Source organism: Martes martes (assembly GCF_963455335.1).
Source record: "Martes martes genome assembly, chromosome: 4".
Classification (NCBI taxonomy): Eukaryota; Metazoa; Chordata; class Mammalia; order Carnivora; family Mustelidae; genus Martes; species Martes martes.
This window is the reverse complement of record NC_137891.1, coordinates 178283671-178308461: the sequence shown is the minus strand read 5'-3', so window position 1 is coordinate 178308461 and position 24791 is coordinate 178283671. Positions and strand designations below refer to the sequence as shown.

At 56.5% G+C, this 24791-nt stretch overlaps 1 protein-coding gene across 2 annotated transcripts in view; it reads left to right on the top strand.

Annotated features, from left to right (window-relative positions):
• Nucleotides 1-888: 888 nt before the first annotated feature.
• PAX7 (paired box 7) overlaps nucleotides 889-24791 on the top strand; it is a gene marked incomplete at both ends in the record, with an annotated part of 94403 nt that continues 70500 nt past the window's right edge. Inside the window, 4 exons of one of the 2 annotated variants that reach the window (XM_080802570.1) lie at nucleotides 889-973; nucleotides 3517-3752; nucleotides 4343-4472; nucleotides 5324-5452. In XM_080802570.1, coding sequence (XP_080658696.1) covers nucleotides 889-973; nucleotides 3517-3752; nucleotides 4343-4472; nucleotides 5324-5452 — 580 coding nt within the window. Of the gene's footprint in view, nucleotides 974-3516; nucleotides 3753-4342; nucleotides 4473-5317; nucleotides 5453-24791 lie in introns of both variants that reach the window. The other variant, XM_080802569.1, reaches the window with a different exon arrangement.

The window sequence follows — 24791 nt, the reverse complement described above, 5'->3', positions numbered from 1 at the left end:
TTGGCGATTTCTTTTCGTTATTGGTCCTCAGCTGCCTTCCGCCCTGGCCCCCTTCCTTTCTCATGAATAAAAGAAAAGTCCGAACCTATCAGATCTCGTTCGCTGCCTCCCCCCGCCCCCCACTTTGCCGACCCTCTTCGTACTCCAGTGGAGCACTTTTGCACAACTTACCCAGCGGATCACTCGCCCCCTCGCTTCCCCTCTTCTCTTCCCAACCCCGTCACCCCCTGTCGCCTCCCCTCAAGCCCCGAAACTCGAGAGCCACCGCCTTCCCTCCCCAAGCCTTGTGGGGGGCGGGGTGTGAGCGCTGGTGTGAGAGGGAGTCGTGAGTGTGGTCTGGGGAAAGGCGTGGAGAGGAGTGCGGGGAGCGAGCGCGCGGGCGCGAGGATAAATATATAAATAAATACGGAGGAGAATCCACTCGGCAGCCTCTGGGCGCAGAAACTTTGGCCCGGAGCGCGAGAGCGCGCCGCTGCCAGTCCGAGGCCGGGGCCCTGCCTCCGGCCGCGTCCCCCGAGCCCCGCTCGGCCGCCCGGCCTCGCCTCCCGGTTCCGCCCGGCGCGTCCGCCCGCACAACTTCTGGCCGAGCGGAGCGGGCAGAGGCGGACTTGGGGTTGCTGTGTTTGTTTGTTTGAACTTCCTTGTCACCACCTTCCCTCCCCCCCACCTCCGCCCCCACCTCGCCCCCCTCCCCAGCTTCTGGACGCGTTCGACTGCAGCCCGGGGTGGGGGGTGGGGGTAGGGAGCGTGTGTGCAGGGGAGGAGGGGGAAGAGGTTAAAAAAAGAGAAGTGGAAGAAGAAGGAAAGAAAGGGATCGCAGCAGGGGTAAAGGCAGCGGACGGGAAGCGATTTCGGCCGACTCTGGACTCGTCCGCGGCGTGCGCAAGAATGGCGGCCCTTCCCGGCACCGTCCCGAGGATGATGCGGCCGGCTCCGGGGCAGAACTATCCCCGCACGGGATTCCCTCTGGAAGGTAAGAGCGCCTGGGCTCGCCGCGCCTCCGCTCCCCCGCCGGGAACCCGAGGTCCTTGGAGAGGCAGCGACGTCCCGGGGTGGTGGCGGCGCCCGCGGCAGCGGGAAGGGAGGGGGTCCCCTTCTCTTCTGGGGACCGAGTCCGGGCGCTGGACCCCCGGAAGTTTCGGGGGCCGACACTTGTCCGTTTTTGCGCGGCTTTCGGTGACCGGCGGCCTTCCCCCGCGGGGCGGAACTCCCGGCAGATCTCGGCCCCGAGTAAATTTCAAGTCCTAGCGAATTTCAGTTCGTGGCCACTATTTTCAGATACTTTCCCCGCGGTTACTTTCTCAGCTCTCTGCGCACGCCGGCTACAGCGCTTTCTACTCTCGGTTTTGAACGGTTCCTTTTTTCTGTCCTGGTATGGTCCTCCAATCCCTTTTATTTCGAAATACCAGCCATGTGGGGATAGCGTCTATGTCTAAACCAGAAGGGCTATCCGCTTCTTCCAAAGCACCCGACAGGAATTCCTGCCTTTGGGTTAGAAAACAAACTAACTTGAAATAATAAGTAGTAACGATTTTTCCCCCAAAAAACTTTTCGCTTGGGCTTCGGAACTCTGCGACTCTCCTGGGAGAGACCCTCAGGACGGTGAGCGGGCACCGCAGTGTCCGGACAAGGGGAAAAAGTGAATTCTGTAATGTGTCCTCCGCCAATACCCAGCACCGGGGTGAGCAGAGAGGACTGGCAGTGCTCGGTTCCCGGCTGGAGGAAAGGGTGGGATCGCGCTGCCAAGACCCTTCCCTGCGTTTTGGTTTTGTTTTCTTTTTAAACTAAGGGAAGGCCATCAACCTGTCAACAAACCGAGGGGTCGCTGGGTATCTGGGGGTGGGTCGCCCAGGGTGTCACACAGAAGTGGGGAGAGATAGGTGCCACTTTCATTTTTTAATTACTCTTCTTGTAATTGTATGAGCCCCTTGTGCGTGAGGAAGGGTAAAGGAGGCGGGGAGGGGATGGACGGGCAGGCAGCCTGCGAGCTGGGGAGGGAGGGGTCCCTCTGGCAGCGAGATGGCGCGGGTCCCTGAATTAGACTGAGGCGAAAAGAGTGGCTCCGTGATCAAGTGCGCGCTTGCAGCCACGCAGGCGGGAGAGCGCACAAGCCCGGGGATTTGCCGTAGCACTCTCCTGTAGCGAATGCAAGTAAAACAGGCGGCCGAGGACGCACAGCGGATTAGAACAATATTTGCCCAACATGACGGAGAATACTGAGGAGAGCCGAGCGCCGGTCGCTAAAGAGGCTCTTGAATATAAAGTTGGGCGCTGGAGAGCTCTCCAGCGCTAATGGCATATCCCGCCACGGAGACCGAATGACTCTGACTTGGCGACGCACGATTTCTGATTAAATCCGAGGGTGGCTTCAGACACCTACTTTTACAAAGAGAGGTGGGGGGACCAGGAGCGCGAGGGAGGAGGCGGTAGGAACGGCTGGGCGGCCGAGCCCCTTCTCGCCTCCTCCCTTCCAATTACACTGGCGGCTCCCTCCACTCCCGCGTCTGTGAAATCGTTCTAATCTGCCAGATCTCCGCAGCCGCCTTGTCCCCAAATTGGGGGAATGGAGGCAGGATTAGTGCACCGGGTGCCCCCCAACCTTCTGTGAGGAAATTGTGTAGACTTTGCATTAAGGCTTCTGAGGAGCTCTTCCCTCCCCCGGCGCACTACAGCAGGGGTGCCTGTCTCCCTGGTTCCCAAAGTCACCCACACGGGGAGACGCTGGCCCATCCATGTACCACCCTCACAGAGCCTACAGGGACAGATTCTGGATTTCCGAACCCAAATAAGTATTTGATACTGGAGCTCGCTGACAGCGGAGCATTGCCCCCAAATTGCCCCAAAACGAAATTAGAACTTTGAGAGGCGTTGGAACCATGGGGAGTGCCTCAAGGGACAGCCAGGTGACCCCAGAGGCAGTGACCAACAGCATCGTGTCACCAGTTCCTCGGCTGTTCAATTATAAGTAGGAAGATCTGCTGTCCAGGCTAGGGCTGTAAATTCTGGTAATTAACCAGCCTCTTCTGGCTCCCCCCAAAATGGATCAGTCTTGACCACTTAAGGCATGGAAATGACCAGTGAGAGGGGCCACCTCTCACTAGCAATTGGCTTCCCTAAAAGGCAGGCAGCCCTGTGGCCCAAACTGCATCCTGGGGGATGGAGCCACTGGACCCCCAGACTCCCAAGACTCCACCAGCCTCTTGGCTCTGCTCTCTCCCTTCCATTCACAGAAGCATCAGATCCCTCATTCTCCGTTATGTGACAGGAGTGGGGGCACACAGCATCTGGGGGACTGAAGTCGCCAGCTCTCTCCATCCTTCCAGGACCCTCTCTCAGCTTTCTGACAGTTTTTTTCCTGACCTCTGAACAGCCACACCTCCAAATGGGGGGAACCCGCAGACCCTCTGTCAGGGGTCTTGGGGCTCACAAAACTGGAGTCAAGGGGCGTTCTCACTGTCTCATCCCCATTCACACCCTGTGCCTCTCTCCTTCCTCATTTCCCCCTCACTCCTCCAGTGTCCACGCCACTTGGCCAAGGCCGGGTCAATCAGCTTGGTGGGGTCTTCATCAACGGGCGACCCCTGCCTAACCACATCCGCCACAAGATCGTGGAGATGGCCCACCACGGCATCCGGCCCTGTGTCATCTCCCGCCAGCTGCGTGTCTCCCATGGCTGTGTCTCCAAGATTCTCTGCCGCTACCAGGAGACTGGGTCCATCCGGCCTGGGGCCATCGGCGGCAGCAAGCCCAGAGTGAGTGTCTCTGCTGCAGAACTGGCAGTCGGCCTTCCCATAGTTTGGGGATCCTGGCTGTGGCCCCTCTCACTACCTTCTGTCGTCCAGTGCCACTGGGGTGTCCATATGCCTCTTATGGAAAGTACAGGAGGAGAGTATCCTCACCCCCAGATATCCCCTTCATTATTTGGATTTCTAGGGGGTAAGATAACTGAGGTTCCAGGTTGTCCAGGACTTTGAGGCCAATGAGTCATCCCCTGGGCTGCTCCTACATCGGCCCAGACCCCCAGCATCATCCCAGACCAGGGGAACTCTCCCCTCAGTCTTGCCTGAAATAGTGAGCGATGGGGGGGGGTGGAATCCCAGGAGTCCTTATTAGGTCCTATCTTATTACCTGTCACTACCCTATGCACCGGGCTGCCTTCCTTGAAGGCAGGCACAGGTTTTGTGAAAGGGTAAAGCCAATCTCAGAAGGGGGTGGGGGAGGGGAGGGACATGGGACCCAGAGCCACCAGCCTGGCCTGGGGCTCTTGGGAGTTTGATATTAAAAGTGTCTCCTTCTCCCCACCTCGTGTCTCCACTCCTGCTCTCCACCTCCACCTCTGAAGCAGGTGGCGACTCCGGATGTGGAGAAAAAGATCGAGGAATACAAGAGGGAAAACCCAGGCATGTTCAGCTGGGAGATCCGAGACCGGCTGCTGAAGGACGGACACTGTGACCGCAGCACGGTGCCCTCAGGTGAGAAGGCAGCTGAGCCGGGCACAGCACGGTCTGGCTCAGCTCGGGCTGTGCAGGGCTGGAGCTCAGACAGGACGGAAGGTGATGAATGACAGGGAGCGCCAAGGAAAGTTGTGAGGAAAGAGAGCAGGAGGGCAGAGTTAGAGCAAAGGAGGGAATCAAAACCGAAAGGAAGATGGAGGGAGGGAAGAAGGAAAGAAAGGAGAGAAAATTAGGAAAGACAGAGAAAGGAGAAGGAAGAAAAAGAGGAAGAAGGAGAGAAGGGAAGGGTCTGTCCTAGGAGGGCTGATCTCCTCGGCTCCCTGGACCCCTTTCCCCAAGTCACTCTTTCCGTTCTGTTAATGCCACCAGCTGGCAGTGGGTCCCAAATAGGGAGGCCCTCCACCACGCTGCCCATGAGGCAGCAAGCGGCCTGGGGTGGACATGCATGTGTGCAGGTGTGCAGGGGGGAGTGGTAGAGAAGGGCATCCAGGTATACGAGGTGGGGACACACACCTGGTGTAGGGGTGGCAGTCACAGGGGCTGGAGGGCCTCTGGCAAGGTCCTGGGGAAGTGGGCGTGGGTGTGAGTGCATCCAGGGGTTGTGACCGTGTTAGGCACAAGTGTGTGCAAGGAGGAGTATAGGAATGCCACTGTGAGAGTGTCCCAGGTGAGTCCCCTTCCCTAGCCAGCGACTGCACTTGGATGTAAATGCTTAAATGGGGATGGGGGCGGTGTCAGTGGGTGTGAGTCCACTTGCCGTGCGTGGCGGGAAGGACTGCGTGGCTCTCTCCCCGGGGACCCAGGTCGCCTGGATCCGCTGCCCCAACAACTTATACTTGCTCTTTTGCCTTTGAATTTCTGAGGTTTAGTGAGTTCGATTAGCCGCGTGCTCAGAATCAAGTTCGGGAAGAAAGAGGAGGAGGATGAAGCGGACAAGAAGGAGGACGACGGCGAGAAGAAAGCCAAGCACAGCATCGATGGCATCCTGGGCGACAAAGGTAGGGAATCTCCGGGGGGTCTCCACCGCCGAACCCCGCATCCCCGCGCGAGATCGTGCGGACCAGTGGTTCGCTTCCGCCGCCCAGGGCTAGCGACCGCACTTTAGCGGGAGGACTCGCAGCCCCCGGGGCAGCCGGGAGCCCCTCCGGGTTTGCGGAGAGCGCCCCCCTCGGTGCGCCCCGCACCGGGGCAGAAGGCGGAGCCGGGGCGCGGACGGGCCTCGGCGTCCCCGCGGAGCCAGCCGCAGGTTGGTGCACTGCGCGCCTCCGAGTGCGCAAGCCCCGCGCGCTGGGCCTGGCCGAGCGCTCCGGGGCGTGTGCCCTGCGGGGCCGGCATTTTGGCGGCGAGTCCCGGTGTGGATCTATTATTTATAGGACGCTTGGACAAGGGGGCGGGGGGCGAGGAAGGAGGAGCCGGCCTACGGCTCCCTAAATGAATTTGTTAACCAGACCCGCACACGCTCTCTAAACGGTCCCTTGAAACCCTGCCTGACAGTTGACTGACCGCTGCAATCAATAAAAATTAGCGAGGGCCGCCGCCTAAGCCTCAGCCCCGCGTTGCCAGGGGCCCGAACCGAGACAGTGCCGGCTGGGTGCAGACGGGCGCACCAGTCAGCGCTTGCCTCTGGCGGGTCCAGGCGTGGAGGCCAAGTTCCCCAAGGCCCAGGATCGGAGGATCTCTCAGGCGGGGAGAAAGCTTCCCGGCGGCACCCACCCTCTCCCCTCGTGCAGCTCCGCCGCCCCGCCGGCTGGGGTCTGAGCCTTGCGCCCTGCTTTTTCTCCTGGTCGGCTAGGGAAGGCGTTTATCTTTCAAGCGCCTGCACGCCCGGGAAAGGGGCGTGTGCTTTTGTTTCTTGAGGGGTGGGGGGGAAGTCTTCAACATTACCGGCCCCCCGAAGTTCTCTTTGAGACTTGGTCAGTGTGCCTTAAGTGGGGGAAGGGGGTGAGAAACAGAAGTAGAGTCACAAAGACTGGCTGGGGAAAGGAGGGAGCCCACAAACGGGCATGCCGGGAGGCAGCAGGCAGACAGGAAAGACAGTGGTCCCGCAAGCCTGCAAAGCGGTAGCTGTGGAAAAAGTGGGGGAGTGCCCCAAACTTGGAAACTTGTAAAGAGCACATTTGGCTTGAATTTCTTTCCAGAGGTGTCTCACCCCTCTTCTCGCCTCCTGTGAACTCCTAGCCAGGGTCTCTCTCTCTGCAGTTGTCAGTAGTCTCTCCCAACCTTGAAGATGAACTTCACAGACAAAGCCCGCTTCCAAAGACAACACCCAGGGAGGCCCAGCCCCCACAGGCCTGGTGGAGGGGGAAGGTGGGAGGAGGGGCAGGAGCAGCCCCTTTGAGAGAGCAGCCAGAGCTGGGGAAGGGGCGGGCTATTGACATTCAGGGCCCCAAGTGGAGCCCAGTCCCGCCAGGGACAAAAGGGCAAGGGAAGAAAGGGAGCGAGCTGTGCCTGGCACCCCGCTGTGCCCGGCCCGCCTCGGAGCCCGGGGTCTTCAGTGGGAAGCCGCCTGGTGCAGCTCAGGAGCCCCTGGCTTGGCGGAGACAGCCCAGAGCCCTGGGACCCCTGCAGGGGGGGACCCATTCTTGACTTCAGTTTGTATCAGAAAGGGACTTGGTTGGGCTTCTTCTTTTTTGTGGGGTGGGACACATTGAACTTGAAATGATCTTTCCTGGTGAAATACCACACAGCAGACACCGTTTCTGAGAAGTACCGGGCAGAAGCAGAAGGAGGTTTGGTTTTATTCGGAGAGATTTTAGGGTGTGTGTGTGTGTGTGTGGCAGGGGTGGGGGTTGCCCAGCTCAGTCTGTGAGGAAGCAAAATAGGTAAGTCTCTTCTGAGAAGGAAGGAAAGGAGAGGCAGGGGATAGAAAGCGTGAGCTTTGGGGATCCCTTTGGCTCCAGGGAGTTCGGGCGCTTCTGGCGTTGGCCAGGGCTTCCGAGACCGGCTCACAGGCAGCTTCGCTAGAGAGAGGATTTCCCTGCAGCTGAACCAGGAAGCTCCAAATCTCCAAGGGTTTAGAAGGAGCCTGCTGGTTCCAGATGGGAAGGCAGAGAGCACAGGAGCTGCAGAAATGAAACGGAATCCTTGGGTCTGGTATCCAGAGAGCCTGGCAGGTTTTGAGTGACAGTGGGCACATCGAGTGCGGGGACCGTGAGCTGGATGGCTGTGTAAAAATGCATGTGACTCTCCGTGTGGCTGTTTGCCCATGGGCCTTTGGATCATTGTGCCGTGGGTCGTATTCTGTGCAGGTGGGGGTGGGGTTCTGCGTGGATGCGCAGGGTGATTGGACGCGGGTGTGAATGAGCAGAATGACAGTGGGGATGAGGGACGGTTGTCTGTCCCCCAGGGACAAAACATATCAACCCCCTGAGTACCTGGGGCAGTAGGCAAGCATCCCAGTGAACCACCCAGCTGGAACATCTCCTCTCTCTCCCAGGCCCCAGCCATCAGTTTCATGGCCAAGTTAAAGGGGAGAAGACCTCCTAACCTCCACCCAAGTCGACCAGGTGGGGAGAGGCAGAGAAGCCTCAAAGGGCAGAGCAGGGGGAGGGGTGCACACCAACAAACTTTGTTTTGGTTTCTTGCTCGTGACAAATGCTTTCTCCAGGGGTTGCCCCTCTCATGGCGGGGAGCCTTCCAAGAAGGGGTTTAAGAGCTCTCCTCTTTAAGCGCTAAAGAGAGATCCCTCCCTGAGTCCGTTTTTCCCTATCGTCCGCTTGGCATTTAATAATGTTAAGACTTATTAGAGCTGGTAATGAAAACTGGGGCTGCTGAATAGGAAACTGTGTTGCAGAAGGGTGTTATAGCTCCCAGGCATGGTAAGAAACTATTTATCCGCAATCAGTCCTCACTCTCGGAGTTTGAAGCACAAACGTTAAGTTGAAGGGTTTTAAAGCAGATTAAATTGAGCCTTTATTTCTGTGCACTTTCATCTCTGAACAGCTCACTCCTGCTCCCCTTGGGCTGATATTCATGAGGCTGTTCATATATTTTTTTTTTTTTTTGCTCTTATCCTTGTTAAGACTGAGTTATTAGGATTGTTGGTTGTGAGAATTTCAGACCGCAGCGGATAGGGGCTCCAGCCGTGCTCTGCTCACCTGGAGAGGAAAATGGACAGTTCCTTGCCCTCATCCACTTGGACTCTCTTCTCCTCACCCCTTCTCCGAGGATCAGGGGAGAGACACAGGCCAGAGACCCAACCGGGAAAGGTTTTGAGGACGGATGGGAAAGGAAAAGCTTCTTCTAGTTTGAGCCCAGGGAGAGTCTGGTGGGAAATTTGATAGGGGGTTGCAAAAAGTCAAACCATTTCTCTGTGGGAAGAAATAGCAAAAAATAAATAAATAAAATAAAAAAGAAAAGGCAGTAACAACAGCAATAAACAATAAGAACACCAAAGTCTCATGCATCTGACAATGTACAAACTTGGGCTGAAACTGACCAGATCAGACATGGGGCTCCACCTGGGTCTCTACGGTACAACGCTCAGAGAGGTCACAATTAATAGGAAACAAAGGAGGAGGTCGCAATATTTAAAAGAAGAAGAGCGAGCGTGCATTTCCTCTATGGGGAGAAGTGCCATGGTCAAAGTCCATCCAAGATTTGCCGACTTCCCGGGTATGAAAGACCATCCCGGGTGGGGGCCGAAGGTGGCGTGTGTGAGGCAGATCTGTGTTTCTGTGCGTTTTTCCTTCATTTATTTTTAAAGCAGCAAACGTACAGGTGTGGAGTGGGAGATGACGGAGAAGGCTCGGAAAGGAGGGGAGAGCCCGAAGTGTCGGTTTTAGACACTTGTAAAAGGAGGTGGGAAACAATTTAATTTGGCAGCGCCGCTAGCTGCTAATGCGGTTTTCGGTCGTTTGCTACCCTGGAGGAAGCTGTTTTGATTGTGTGTACAAGGACCTGCCAAATTTAATTAGGCTCCGGGGGAGCGCATGAATAGGGAAGGGGGAGCACGGCTCCCCTCGGCACACACCGTTTTTTTTTTTTTTTCCCCCAGCTTCACACCTGGAAGGGGCATTGTTTACCGGATAGGCCAGAGCTGCCGTGGGAAGGGGAGGAGGCGCAGAGAGAGGGGCCTGGGAAGAGGGAGCGAGGGAGGGGACGAAGATAGTCCATTTATCAAGAAACAATCTGCATTGATTTAAACCAACAAGTTCCCTCCTCTGTAAATGTGTGTTTAGAGAAAGGTAATTGACACTCCACCATATCAAAGGATTACCCCGGGTTGGCAATCTAATCAAACAGAGTCCAGGCGGGATTTGAGGCTGTTCAGAGTGGGATCAGCTTCGCATAATGGGGGCTCGGAGGAAGATGGGAGGGTGTCAGGCAATTCCCCGGCTTTAGGCTGCGCTCCGTGGTGGATATTCAGCGAGACCAGAGGGAGAGAGGGGAGGGGGAGGTGGGGGATGGGGTGAGCGGAGAGGGGGCGAGCCCACACTGGGCTGACAAGACTCCCCCTTTCTTCCCTCCATCCCCCCGACCGAAGAAGAGACAGAGGGGAAGGAGGGAGCTGAGACGAACGGAGAACAACAATGAGATAAGTATTACAAAGGCAAACACTGGCGCTCGCTCGCTCGCTCGCAGCCCCGGAACCCGCGGTACATAAACAAAGTCGGCAAACTGTTTGCCAGATAAACTCGTGCCTAAATCGAGTGTGACGGGCAAGGAGAGTAGAGACAGAAGGAGATAAGGTTGGAGGGGGAATGAACGAACATAATCTAATAGAAGACATTTAGCAAACAAAGTTGAAACAAGGGAGAACAGGCGATCGGAAGGTAATTATCCGCCCCAGAGATGGAGGGAAGACTTTGGAGGGCGGGAGGTGCGGTGGGGGGAGGCAGGAGCCGCGGAAGAGCTGTGTGTTTGAGGGGGGGGTGTCTTTGGGACTCCACGGGGAACCAGGAGAGGGTCCCCAGGGCCTGCAGAGGAAGGGCTGGGCTCCCAGATTGAGGATCCCGCGCAGCTCCAGTCTCCCAAACGCGTTCTAAACGGGGTGGGGGTCCCCCGCCGCGAAGGCGTGCGGGTTTTATGTTCACCTCCGGGCACGCACCGCCACACACCGGCTGTTTCGAGGCGTTTGTACCTAAAAGACTCGTGTGCGCGGCACAGCCGTGAAAGGAATTAGATATTTACCAGTTTGAAATAAGCCTGGCTAAGAAGAGAGAAGAGAGAGAGAGAGAGAGAGAGAGAGAGGGACGTTGAAAAGACGAGGCTGGGGGAAGACTTCAAACGAATTCATCATTTGGAATGGTGGAGGGGAGATTTACCAGACAGTATTGGGAAGTTATTTAGATATTAATAACACATTTTCCTGAGGCGCGACCACGGCAGCCATCTGCGCTGCTCTCCGAGCTATTTGGCTGGGTGAAATATGGGCGTCTCAAATGTTGGGAAGAGATAAGGCAATCAGGCTAACCCTGGTCCTAAGACGCCATTGCGGCGTTAAACCCGGATTAACCTCCCCCCACCCCCGCCGCCCCCTCCCCTTTCACAGCTTTCCAAATTTTTCAGTGGAATTTACATGGAAGGATTTAAAAGCACATATAACAGTAGCCTTAAAGCAGTAAGGTGATTATTCGGGCTTTTTTTTTTTTTTTAAAGAATGTCCTTCTGAAAATGATAGTTGTCACACACTACGTTTTATATAAATAATATTATATGAAAACATATATATTTTTATATACGGAGAGAAGGCTGAGCACATGAGATTTCCTACCAGGCTGCCTCTTTGGAGTTCCCGTTTGCCATCACCGGCAAAGTTGATGAGGGCTTGGCTCCTAATGGGCACCTATAGAAACTTGAAGTGTACAAGGCCCCTGGTTCTGGCCCCAGAGTTCGCCTAAAGCCAGACAGAACTCACACCCGCAGAGGACACCCAGAAGTGCCTGGTGAGGGGAAGCCTTCCTACTGCTAAAAGCATAGAAGAGAAACCCCAAAGGGGAGATGCTCCAGGGGCTTTGGGGCCTTGAAGGCCATGACTAAGATGGGGGGGCACATTCCGGGAATTCCAGAAAAATAGCTCATCTCCCTCTTCCACCCCAGACTAATGAGGTAATTAGGAAACCCAGTTGGGGATGGGGATAAGAGGGGATTGGAAGGTTGGGTTGCCCCCCTCGGTTTTTGCTGTCCTGCGCCTTCCTTCGTTCTCCCCCTCCCCCCAACTCTGGCTGAAAGAGGAAAAGGTGGAAGTGGGGTCAGCGCTTTCTGACCTGCTCTGGAGCGATTGGCCCCGGCTGGGGTCGGGCCGGGGGGAGGGAGGGAGCTTGCCTTCCCAAATCGAATCAAGGCAGAACGGTGACCTAAGGGGGAAACTTCGCCATTAGTAGATAGATCTCTCCAAAACTTCAAACAAAGTGGGGTGGGGGTGGGGGGAAGGGAGTGGTGAAGCAGGGTAGGCAGAGGCCAGGCAGGGAAGGAGTCCGGAGAGAGAGCACAGAGGGGACCAGGAGGCTGCAAAGGGGAGGGGCCTAGAGGAGGGAGAGAAAGGGTCGAGGGCAAAGGGGAGGTGGGGGCCAAAGGAAGGGGTGTAGGGAAGGGGATGCCGAAGGATGGTCGGCTGCACTTGGAACTTCAGCCTTGGGGGAAGAAGAAAGGTTTCCCCTCACTGCAGTTTCGGGAGGGATGAGGGGAAGGGTGTGCACCCCAAATCATGCTGCGATGAGGCCCCAAAGGCATTCCAGGGCGCCTGGGGTGCTCCCGCCTGGCCCTCTCTTGTGCAGCTGAGTGAGGGTGGGTTTCAAGAACCCACAGAGCTCTGCAAGCTTGCTGAGGAAGGCTCCCTCCGGTTTCCCTGAGACCGCGGGGCAGCTAATGGTCCAAGTTTTGGTCGCAGGGGCCCTGGCTGGGCGCTGGGTCTGAGCCCAGGTCGAGACCAAGGGAGGGATGGCAGAGACCGGGGAGACGCAGAGCCATGGAGGTGGCACGAGGAAGAGTCAGAAAGGAGGAGAACAGCAAAAGAGGGGAGCGAGGGAGATCGCTGCGCGTTGACAGAATCCCCGGGGAGCAGGCCTCCGAGAACCTGCCCAGAGCGCTTGAGGACGCTGAGAAATGCGGAGGGACCGAGAGGGGCGCGGAGCCGCAGGAAGAAAGACAAAAGGACGCAGAGTCACCGAAAGGCTGGCCTGGGACAGGCAGATCAGGAGAAACCGCGGGACCTGGAGACAGCCCGCGGGAGAGCGCGGGCGGAGAGGGCGAGCGCGCAAAGCCGGGCGGCGGCGGGAGGCGGGCGAGCCGCTGTCGTCCTTTTGATCCTCGGCGGCTTCCCCTTATCAGAAGCGCTTTCGGTGACACTGGCACAAAGGCGGTTCATCATATTACAGCGCGGCCCGGCGGCTCGCTGCGATCCCGCCGCTTAATTAGAGGCGAGCGAGTCGGGCCAGCGGAGCGGGAGGGAGGCCGACCCCGAGGCGGGGGCCTGAGCTCCGCGCTCTGACCCGGGGCGCTGGGAAGGGGCCGGCGGAGAGCCTGGCCCAGTCGGGACTAAGAACGAGGAGGGGGGCGAGCAGGAAACCCTTATTCAGAGCGCTGCTAAATAAACAGGACTGTCGGGGAGGGGGTGGTTCACTGTCGGGAGAGGGAGACTCGCTGCCTTCCGAGTTTTCGCAGCAGCCCCTCTAAGTTCTCAGCTTTGGGGAAGGGATGACGAGCCGGCCAGAGTCCGCACTCTTGGGCTTCCCACGCTGCCGAGTGGGGGCTGAGTGAAGGCAAGGTTGCAACCCTGGAGAGCTGAAAGTTCCGTGCTGCTCTGGGCCCAGTTCACACCCGCAGGTTCCCAGCGGCTAAGAGTCCCGTTCCCTGCTCCGAAGGCATGCCCTGTCTCCACCTGAAGCCAACTGCGCTAGGCGGGAGGAATCGGGAGGGGCAGAGTGCATTGCGGTGGGCCCAGGAAGGAAGGGTCCTCGAGTCTATCCTGCCCCCAACTCATGAGCAATGTCATCTTGGACAACTTGCTCAGTTTCTCTGGGTCTCCGTTTTCTCCCATGAAAGCCAGAGAACTGGACTGAGTCAAAGATTCTTGTCCTTTGGGGGGACCCTAGACCCCTTGGAGAATTGGATAAAATGGGAAAAAAAAAAACTGGCCAATCACACAAGGCCATTCAGATAGAATTTTGCCAACAGTATAAAGGGGTCTGTGGGCCTCTAGAGGCCACACCCCTTAGGAACCTCGCCTATGCAAGTTTCCTGGTGATTCCAGTGTGTGTCCCCCTGCCCCACACCCCCTCAGCAGCTCAACCCCAGAGCGGGAGCCCAGGAGCTCAGGATGAGAGAAGAAACTGGGGGGGGGGGTAAGAGTTGAGGCTGAGAGCCTGTCCTCCATCTGGTCCTTGCTGCTTCCTCGCCTTTCCAAAACAGAGGCAGCAGAGCCCCCCCCCCCATTCATTTGTTGGAAGCATCCTTTCTGAGGATAAAATGAGCACAAATGCTGTGTTGCCCTTTTGTCTGTTCCAGAAAGAAAGAAAGAAAGAAAGAAAGAAAGAAAGAAAGAAAGAGAAATTTGTTTCAAAGGGTCAATTTCTTCAGTCTATAAAATTTTGTTGAGCACCTACTATGTGCCGGCCATTGTGTTAAGCACCCAGGGGTACCTGAGAAGTCAGGAAGGTCCCTGCCTTCAGAAAGTTTTGAGCCAGGTGGTTGAGACGGAAAATAAACAAGCCCAGGAGGAACAGACCTGCCTCAGGGCATGTGTTTCTGTGCATGTTTACCTGGGTCTCCGTGTGTGCCTGCCCCCTTACCGGGCTGCCTGTGTGTTCTGGTGTTTGTGAGTGTTGCCTTTGTGTGTTTGTGCAGATCTGCGGGTGTGTGCAACAATGGGCTATGTCTGGGCCAGAGCCAGATTTGGCCAGGCAGCCCCCAACGCAGCTATGGGAGTCATAGACATCCGAAAGGGCCTGGAAGCACCCTGGGTTTGAGCTGAGCAGAGGAGGAAGGAGTAGCCAGGCGGCTGGGCTCCGGAGCCTCTCCCCTTCACTGTGCTCTTTGTTTGCCTCTGAAAAAAGATCAAACAGACCCCAGGACGGGACAGAAAAAGGGGTGGGGCATCGGCCCAAGAAGTAGCTTGGAAAACTCCACCCTGAACTTTTCTGGGGTCTTTTCCATGGGACCCAGACCAGGCGGAGCCCCACTAGAGGGGCTACCTGCCTCTCCATAGGACAACCCCCCCCCCAGTTGCCAGCCTCTGTGGGGGTAACAGGTGGAGAGGGTCCGCTCCTGGTTCGAATTACAGTTGTGGGTCTCTAAGCAACTGGGGAAAGTGGAAAGAAGGCAACATTCAGGGGAATTTCTGTGGGGTGTCCTGTGTTTGGATGGTGTGTTGTCTTACTTCTGCATGGAGATTGTGTATCTGGAATCAAGCCCTTCAGTTCCCTGGAAACCTACCTGCCCTATAGTCTACACCACCGGCTTTATCTGATTTAGAGTTCACCTCTAGAGCAACAACTTTGGGGTTGGTAGGGGTCAGGGGGAGTTCTAAGGAACCTTCTAGAATGATCTCATTCCCAGTGGAAGCCTGCAGAAGAGCTTCTTTCTCCTGCACTCTCTTGTAACCACAGAACCAACTCCCACTGTTGGTCCAGCAGCAGAATGGGGGAACCTGGAACTTTCCAGCCCAACTTTGTATGAACCCCTCCCACCCCCTGTCTACCCCCACCCCACCGTGGTCCTCATCCTTGCAATTTTTTCTCTTTACCTGGAGAGCTTGAGCTTGGAGTCACACTCTCCGGAGAACCAAAAGTCCAATAGGAAAAAAGAAATTCCAGTGTATGTGTATGTGTGAGAAAGGGCGCAGCTAGGAGATGCTCTTCTGCTTTCTTCTACCGATTTTTGCCCCCCTCTGCCCCAGTCTGTACCCCTTCCTCTATTATGTCCCTCCAGCTGCCAGCAAATGCCGGCCCTCTCCCATCTTTGGTGATGGGGGAAGACTGAATCATCAGGCGGGTAGTTTCTGGGATTGATTGCAGGTGCTGGGAGTGAACCCTAAGAAAAGAGGTTCTGGAACTTTCTTTAATAAATGGAGGTGGATAACTTTCCTCTCTCCGGAGTCGAATTGTGCTCAGTTTGGGACTTTTCCTTCGATGGCCTATACAAGGGACACGACCAAGCGTAGCTGGTGCGCTCAGAGCTCTGCGCAGGGGTGGGGGTGGGGGCGGCGATTAGGCTTAGCGCTTGTAAACGCGCCTTCCCCTCCCCCTGCTAAAAACAAACAAACACGCAAACAAACAGAAACACCTTTCCCCCTTTTGGCTGCGTGGTAGGTTTGAATGCTGGGAGCTCGTCTTCTGGCTCAGTGACTTCCGGGGCCCGAGCCTCAGGTTCCCCATCTGATTAGTGGGGATAACCGCCCCTCCCCACCTCCTGCGGCAGGAGGAAATAAGGCCCTGGAAGGCTCCTTGGAAACTGGTCAGCGGGTCCCAGGAGGGGGAGAGGGAGGCTCCAGGAGTTTCTCCTCCCCCGGCCGTGCACCGCCCCACCCCCTCGGGCGCAGTCCCCGCTCGCGCCTCAATGGCCACTTTAGAAATACAAACAACTTTAGAAATAAAGTAACCAAACCCCCGAAAGGGGCTTTGAAGGGGCGAATGCCTGGTGGCGCTTTACTATGGTGTGGGCCGAGGCCCCAGCCTAATCCCGCTTTCATTTTCACCGACGGCCGCGGGGGAAGCGCTCCCGGCCTCTCGGCCCCTCAGGAGGCTGATTAGGCCACAAAGGGCCCCCATTATCCCGAGAAGAAAACCGGGGGCGGCGCGGGGCCGGGGGAGCGGGGGGAGCGGGCCGCCCGCGCCCGGGCTATTGACTTAGTGGATGAAGTCAAGAGCGGGCACGCTGGGAGCCCCGGGGGAGGGGGACGGGGGCGCCGGGCAGGGGGGAGGGGCCGGCCCCGCGCGGGAAGGGGCGGGGAGACCCGAACAAAACAGCACGCACAAAACCCCACAACAAAACCCAAGCTGCGGGCGAGGGGAGCTGGCGGCGGAGGGACGAAGCCCTGGGTCTTCTGCTGGGTCAGCTGCCCCAGGCCGGCGGCCCGTGGAGGAGTGGGGTGCGGGGCGGAGGAGCTGGGCCCGCCCGGAGAGGGAGTCGGTGGCTTTCTTGGGGGGAGTGCGGGGGGAGGAGAAAGTCACGGGGCCGGTGAGACTAGCGTGTCTGTCGCTGAGCAGCGTGGCGGTGGCTTGGGCACGAGGCTCTGGCTCTCAGCCGCTCCCTTCCTCCTCGGTGAACCTGGGGAGCGGGGGTCCGGTGATGGGGACATCTGGTGAGCAGAGGCCACTCCTCTGAGATGCTCTCGAAAAGGTGCTTGAGTTAGGGCGGCTGGGGAGGAGGGGGTTGAAGGACAAAGATGAGCCCCCTCCCCAACCTGAAAGATCTGGGCAACTTTGAATGAGGTACCCCCCCCTCCCCCAAGCCTCAGTGCTCCTACAAAACCGTCCCACCCATTCTGAGCCTTTGGCTCAGGTCATGATCCCCGGGTTCTGGGATCAAGTCCCACATCTGGCTTTCTGCTCAGCAGGGAGCCAGCTTCTCCCTCTCCCTATACACCTCCTCCAGCTTGCACTCTCTTTCTCTCTCTCTCTCACTCACTCTCTGTCTCTCAAATAAATAAATAAAATCTTAAAAAAGAGAGAGAGAGAGAAAGAAAGAAAGAAAGAAAGAAAGCAGGCAGGAAGGAAGAAAAGAAAAGGAAAAAGTGGGCCCTGCAGGCAGCTCTTCAGGCCACGGAGGGCCAGGGGAGGAAGGCAGAAACCGCCCAGCTCCTGGGACCCAACAGACACTGCTAGATGTGTGGAGGGTCGTTCCTTCCTGGGTGAGTTCTGCCCCCTCCCAGCTTTGGTGGCCAGGGTGGGGATGGTCAGGGTGAGCCCTATTCAGTGATTGAAGGAGATGGCAGAAACCTCCTGCAGGTGTAGAGGAGGCTGAGGAGGGTATGAGACACAGTCCCCCCCATCACATCCCCTCCCCAAGGATAGCTGCTCCCCATTTGCTTGAAATAGGGGTTAGGTCTAGGCACTGTCTAGAAAGACTTGGAAGATGCTTTGAAGGCATCTTGGCTCTTCATCCATTCATCCCACAGTGGTCACTTAAGCCCTGCTTCCTGCAGGCTGCTGCCCTGGGGTGGGGGTGGGGGCCATACACTTAGAGCCCAGGCTGTGGGCCCCTCCAGGCTGAATTAAGAAGTTAGGACTTGTTCCAAGTGCGGTGGGGAGCCAAGGAAGATACTGCAGCTGGAGAGTGATGGACGGAGCAGAGAAGGGACTGGAAGGTGTGGGGAGGCCAGCTAGGATCTTAGGGTTTCGAAGGGAGCAGGGGAAAGGTACAGAGAAGGTGGAGAGCAGAGCATGGGGGGAGAGATGTCACGGAGAGGTTGCCCCAGCCTGAGAAGGGGGAAAGGCGGGAGGAGGCCTTGTTCAAAGTACTCCCCTTTTACCGGATGCCTTGGGGTGCTGAACCTGTGGCCGGCTCCTAGGACAGCTAGCCTGACCCTGGAATTAGGGGACTCCAGGGTGAGATCCCCAAGGATGAGTCAGAGTTGAACAGGTCTTAGAGCTGATCTGGCCATTTTACAGATGGAAAGGCTGAGGTCCAGAGAGTGTAGCATGAGTGAGCCCGGAGGAGGGAATGGTAGCTCTGATTCGCTGGCGGTTGCCTTCATAGAGGAGCAAAAGTGCTGGTTGAAGTCTTGCTTCCAGGAGCTCAGGAGGCCCAGGGTGAGGCCAGGGGAAGTCTGGCGTCTGTCCATCCCTGCCGCCTGTCACCCTTTGTGCTTAATGTGATGCCTGCTTTTTGTTGTTGTTGTTGTTCCATTTCACAGAGGGGGAAACTGAGGCTTGGAGAGATTTGCTCAAAGAAGTAGGAAAGGAGGGTTTTCTCCTAGTAGGACCCCGAGACCTTTATCCTCAGAAGCCTGAAGGGCACAAGTCCGGCCACCCTTCCTGCCCCATCGGCACAGCTGCAGCCGCCAGCCCCCGCCCCCATTCTTCAGGAACCCTAGATCCAGGCCCAGGGGAGACTGTGGCTCCAACCTGCATCCCCCCACGACCGCCCAGGCTCCCAGCACCCATGGCACCTGCTAGTATTTTGAGACTTGACAGATGTCACAGACTTGGCCACCTTCCTGGGAAGAGTTCTTATAGCAACAAGGAAAAATAAAAGCCAGAGGGAAAGGAATGGCAGTACCCAGTATTGGGGCTAGGAATGGAGTTCAGACCCAGTGTGAATGGCCCCCGCGGAGAGGCCCAGGCTGTGATGCTAACTGCTGTGTAACCCTCGACAAGCCACTTAATTTCTCTGGTCCTTGCCCTTGTGTCTGAACAATGGCTAGGCCCAATCAGTCTAGTGGTTTTCAAAGTGAGTTCCGTGGAGCCTTGGCTCTTTTGAGCCGGTAGCAGGCGAGGACCCTTGGAGCCCTGAGCCTCTAGGCATGTTTGCACTGGAGGAGAGGAAGTCAAAACCCAGCGTGTTCCCCTTTGACAGAGGGAGCTCTGGTGAGGCAGGGCTTTGTCCCAGGGCGGAGCAGGGACTACCTCCAGTGGAGGAGGGGGAGGGCCAGAGGAGCTCTCTGTTTACGCCAGGAATCAGAGCCCGGGGCTGTGGTTATTGGTCTTCAGAGATAAGCTGATATTGCTTATCTAGTGACAAATGATTCCACTCCTCTTCTATTGCCTGCATTAGGGAACTTTCTCTCCTGGCTAGGAGGTCTCTTCGGAAGAACAGGCATGGCTGGTCCCCAGGCACTGAGGTCTACCTTTTGAGTCCTGGCTCAGCTTGCTGTGTGCATAGGGGGGCCATTACCCTCTCTGTGCTTCACTGGCAGCTACTGGTAGTGTGGCTGGATTTCAGTGCCATCCCAGTGTGGTGCGGGAAGGAGGATTGAATGCAGAATAATTCAATGCAGAGTGTAGGAGATGGAAAGATCCAGGAGCCAGGACGGCCAAAGGGTGTGTCCCAGAGTCAGCCTGGTACTTGCGCAAAGGGTGCACACGTGGGCACTTTCTTGATTTGGAACATGGGAGAGGAGTGGCTTTTGGGTTGAGCTGCCCTGGTCCTTCTGATGGACACCCCAGTTGGCAGTCTCTGGTCCGCCGCAACACCCCTATTTACAAATGGAGAAACTGAGGCCCAGAGAGGGGAAGAAACTTGTTCCTTGTTGCCCAGCAAATCGGGAACAGAGTCAGAGCAGGGACCTGGTCTCCAGACTGTTCAACCAGGCACCATGAATGGACCGTTCTTCCAAAGTCCCTGGGTCCCTCACCGTTTATTACTGTCACCTGCCCCTACTGAGGGTCTGACCGGCAAGGCATCATCCCAGGAACAAGGGGACTGTAAGGGTAAGACCCCTGCCTGTCCTGCCATGCCAGACTCCTGCCCACGCCATGGGCACGGCCACCCAGACATTCCCTCTCATTTCAGCTCTGGGTCCAGCTCTTCCACCCAAAGGGAGCGGTGGGCAATGGCAGTAGCACTGAACTCCTAATCAGCAAGACCCCACGGTGGGTCCCCTGGCCTGCTGCTCCCCTCTCTGAACCTTGGTGTTTCCACCCACCCTTTGGAGATACAAACTCCAAAAGGAGCACAGGAGCTGAGACACAGAAGACGGGGCTGGCACCCAGGGCGTGTGTGGTCAAAATGAGGTTAAAAGGACTGAAAGCAGTGGGTAGGGAGCAGAGGACCCGTAGAGGCTCCTAAGATAAGACTTTCCCAAATCAAATGCAGATGGTGTTATCAGGGCCTCTAAAATACATATGCATAGTTTTCCATAAAGATTTACGACCGAAGTCATAGGTACCTGTAAAATGTCAAGTTGTTTTTTTTTTAAAAAGCGGACAAAATAAAAAATGGAAAATCTTTCTACTCCCCCCAAGATGATCTTGTTGAGTTTGGCGGTATCGCTGTCTGGATTCATGGGTCCTGATCTGTATCTGTATCTAAGCATCCAGCCGTGAGTCTAGATAGAGACCTGGGTAGTTAGAGTGGCAGGGTAGCAACTGAAGCTGGGGACACTAGAGACCCCGGGGGTGAGCGTGAGACCCTAGAATTGAATTCCAGGTATAGGTATGTGTATGTACACATGCATTTCCATGGGATCTTTAGTTTTCCTGGGTCTCTAGGGCTCAGGGTCCCCAAAAGGTTAAGCACCTCGTGGTAGGAGATTTGCAGCTGTGTGTCCTCTCTAAGGAGGGGCAGCAGAAGCTCCCAGTCCACCTCCCACTCCTCCCTGCTCCTCCCCAGGGCCCCTCAGCACCTCTCCCCTCCTCCTCTCTGTTGTGCACCTGCCTGGGCTTCCGGCCTCCCCTGCTTCAAAGCAGCAAGCCAGGCTTTACCTGCCTGAGCCTCCAAAGGGGAAGTGGCATTTCAGGCACTTAATTAGACCCAGGACAAGAATAGAGGCTGAAGGTCTGGTCAGGCCAGGCGGGATTGCTGGGGGATTAACACCCAGGTAAACCCATCAAGGCTCACCCGCCTCTTGGCGGGGGCAACCAAGAGAATCCCAGGCAGTGGAAAGGCTGGGCCGACAGCTGGGAATCACATTCCCCAGGTGGGGGGCGGGTGGACGTGTGTGCAGGGAGGGCAGGGGCTGGGAGGAGAAGGGAGGCCCCCTCCAGCTGCAGCCTCCACCATCTTTCTTCCCCTCCCCCCTCCCTAGTGCCCCAGGAAGGCGGAGCTGGAACTACCATTTTATTCCCACAGCGATGATGTGCGGAGCATCTCCTGTGTGCCAGACGCATAGTTCTAGGGGCTGGAAGCACAGCCTCGAAATGCACAAGGCCTCGGCCCTGGGATGCTGATGCCCTGGGGGGAGGGAGGCAGTGAGCAGGTTCACAAATCAGGGAACACGGTCAGAAGGTGCACAGGGATTGGGAGAACAGAACGCAGAGTCACCATAGAGAGTGGCCACCTGGGGAGGTGAAGGGTTAGCATGGAGTCCTCCCAGAGGAGGTGATATTTGCTCTGAGAGCAGGGTAGTAGGAAAGCAGCAGCCGTCCACTTAACATCTAATACTCAGAAGCCTAGTCCCACGGCAGCTGACCGTGTGCCAAGCATTGGGTTAAGCACTTCTGTGAACCCATGCAGTCCTTCCAAGGGCGCCTTATATTAAAATACCCATTTGTAGATACAGAAACCGAGGCACGGGGAGATGCCTAGACCCCTGGGCACAGACAGGCAGGTACGTCTCATTGGAAGCCTGTATTGTATTCTCAAGGTGCCCACTTCCTGCTACATACAGGTCCGGAGCAAGTGTTCTATTTGCTTCCTGTCACCTGACACCCCCCCCCCCACCGTCCCAGCCCAGCCCCACGGGGATCTAGTATCCCAATTTTGCAGATGAGAGCAGAATTCAGAGATGTTTGCTCTGGCCCCTAGAGTCACACAGCCAAGTAGCAGAACCAGGCCTTACGTGCAGTTCCCGCAAACTCTTCCTGTCGTGACGCACCAGCTCTGTGGCGGGCACCTGACTCTGGGATGCCCTCCTGGCAAACTCCGTGTGTTCCTGGGAAGTGGCTTCCCTCTCTCCGGAGCAAAGGGCTTGTCATTAACCCAAAGATTCCGCAGGAAGGCTTACGGGCATGTCTTCTCACAGGAGCGCCTTGCCCATGTGCGTGACTAGTGTTTGGGATTATGAATGGAGAAATCCCAGTTGGCCTTGGGAGTGTGTTGGAAGGGAGACATTGGGACTCTGCTGAGGGAGTGTTCGTTCTTGTGTGTATTTTGCTGTTGCAACTGTCCTGTGTACGCACGGCTGCTGATGGACCATCTTTTGGAAGCCAGGAAGGGAGAGTGCGGGTCCTGGTTAGATTGGGTAGACTGGGGCTGGGGGTGGGAGTGGGCGGCTCTCTGTCTTCTTCTGTTGGTGCGTGTGAGTAATTCTTTCCCCAGCTCCCCAGAAAGGTTTAAGTGACAACAAAAGGTTTAAATGCCATGGAGAGCCTGGGGGATGTATATACATGCGGTCACATGCATGTCCCCCTCCTCGTTGTGGTGTCTCAGCCTCTGCCTCTTCCCCGGGCCCCCAGCCCAGCCCTGTTGCACGCGGGTCTTTCTTTCTTGGGATTGCAAATATGTCAAAGATTAACACTGCAGCTGGCCGTGGCCCTGAACAATGGTGAGATCTAGGAAGTGCAGAAGTAGCCGGAGAGACAGGACAGCCTCGTCCAGAGATGTGGTTCACAGAGTCTGCCCACTTGACTTGGAGTGACCGCCCCCCCCCCAGCCCCACCCCAGCTCCATGCTCGCAACTGGAAAGGGAAAACAGTCTGTAACGAAATTCTCTCTGGAAAGAACCCTTCCCACAAAGTGCCCTGCACTGGACCAGAGGTTAGGGAAAGCTTAAAGGAGGGGGTGCCCCCTCCCAGGGAGAAATAGCCAATAAAGTAGCACATGAGAAAGGGGGCAGAAGCAGGGAGGGGAGCAGCTGGAATCCCACCCAGACCCTGTAACCCAGCCCGAGATGCATCCCCTCCAGCTCTGTTCTCCTGAACTCGGACGACAAAACACGACAAAGTAAATAAAACCAAAGCACAGGGATGTAATGCCTTTTTCCTTCCTGAATCTCTGCTCACCCACTTCCTCCTGGGGAGCGGCAAGGGAGACAGATGGCACCTGAGAACGTCATGGGCTGCCCGGGCTAGCAGAGGGGGAAAAAAACCAAACAACGCCGGGTGGGCTCCTTGCAAGGCTGCAAGTGTTAGACACGAAGAGGTCATCCTCACCCTCCGTGGGGATGCAGCTCTGGGAGGCAAGCTCAGGACGGAAGAGGACATGCCAAGGGAGGGGCGCTTCTCCCAGAAGCCCCACAGTCCCGCCAATATCACAGGTCTTGCTAATCCCATTTTACAGATCAGGCAGCTGGGGCTGAGTTCCTAAGATCAGGACTAGAGAAAGAGGCAGAAGGAGTTAGAACCTGGCCTCTTCTTCCTGCTTGGGGTCCAGAACTCATGTCAGCCCCTGGGCGGCTCAGGAAGGGCAGGTCCAGGGGAGAGCTAATCTTGGTTTGAACCTGCCTATCATGCCACAGTGACGTCTGCTCCAAGGCCAGAATCGCATATGCACCCCTTTTTTTTCGGCATAATTTTTATGATTTCATTTTGACTGTTACTTTGTCAGGAGCTGGTCACGTTTCTGCAAGCTCCTTCCCAGTTCATCTCTCCATAAAAAATAAATACCATTTTAAACAAAGACGACGTACTCCCTTCCCGTGGCCAGAAGCTGGTCTCCCTGGATTCCAGTTTCCACGGTCAGAAACAAGGGCTGCGGGCCCGTCCCAGCCCGGGCCTGGGAAGCTTAGAAATGCAGGTGGCAAGTCCCCTCCGCAGATGAAGCCACTTAATTACCACACAATCAATATGCAAACAAGTGCCAAACTGGGTTTGAATCAAATTTCTCATTGGGGACCCAGTGGGGGAGGAGAGCCCAGAAGAAGGGGGGCCCATCAGGGGTGGGCTGGCAGGGAAGGGGACCGTAGGATAAGGAGATGGGCTTCGGCGGGGACCCAGGCCCCCCCCAGGGGGCCACTCAGAGGTCCCCTGGAGCCCTCCCGGTGTCTGGCGTGGGGCCCGGCTCCCACTGAGGGGAGCCAGGGTCCATGGCCCAAGGCTGCCGTTGGCGGGAGGTTTTCCAGACCTGTCAGCTGAAGTCTGGCGGTCTCCACTAATTCATTTGACTCGGAAATCTCAAATTGACCAGGTTCCCCCTCCCCTCTTTAAAACAAACTCATTAAACTTGTCAACACTCATTAGGCCTGTAAAACATTGAACTAGAGCCACTGGGGAGACTCGAAGAGGCTGTGTGTGTGTGTGTGTGTATGTGTGTGTGTGTGTGTGTTTGGGAGCATGCACAGCAAAGCTGAACCAGGACCTGGGAGACGCACCTCCCAGGCTTGGCCAGGGCAGAAGTCCCGATTCCTTCCTCCTGCCTATGCCTTTCATTGAAGGTGGAACAGTGTGGGGGTTGAGGCGCAGTTCCAGAATCAGACTCCAGTTGGAATCTGCCTTTGCCTTCCCCCTTGTCTGATATGGCCCAGGCTCGTATCCTCTGTGCCTCAGTCTCCCCATCTGTAATATGGGGCTTTTATTTTTTATTTATTTTTTTAAATGATATTATTTATTTATTTGACACAGAGAGAAATCACAAGTAGGCAGAGAGACAGGCAGAGAGATGGGGTGGGGGGAAGCAGGCTCCCCGCTGAGCAGAGAGCCCGATGCAGGGCTCGATCCCAGGACCCTGAGACCATGACCTGAGCTGAAGGCAGAGGCTTTAACCCGCTGAGCCACACAGGCACCCCCATATGGAGCTTTTGATAGGAACCGCCTCCCTGGGCTGCTGGGAAAAGTACGTGTGGAAGGCTCTCGCAACAAT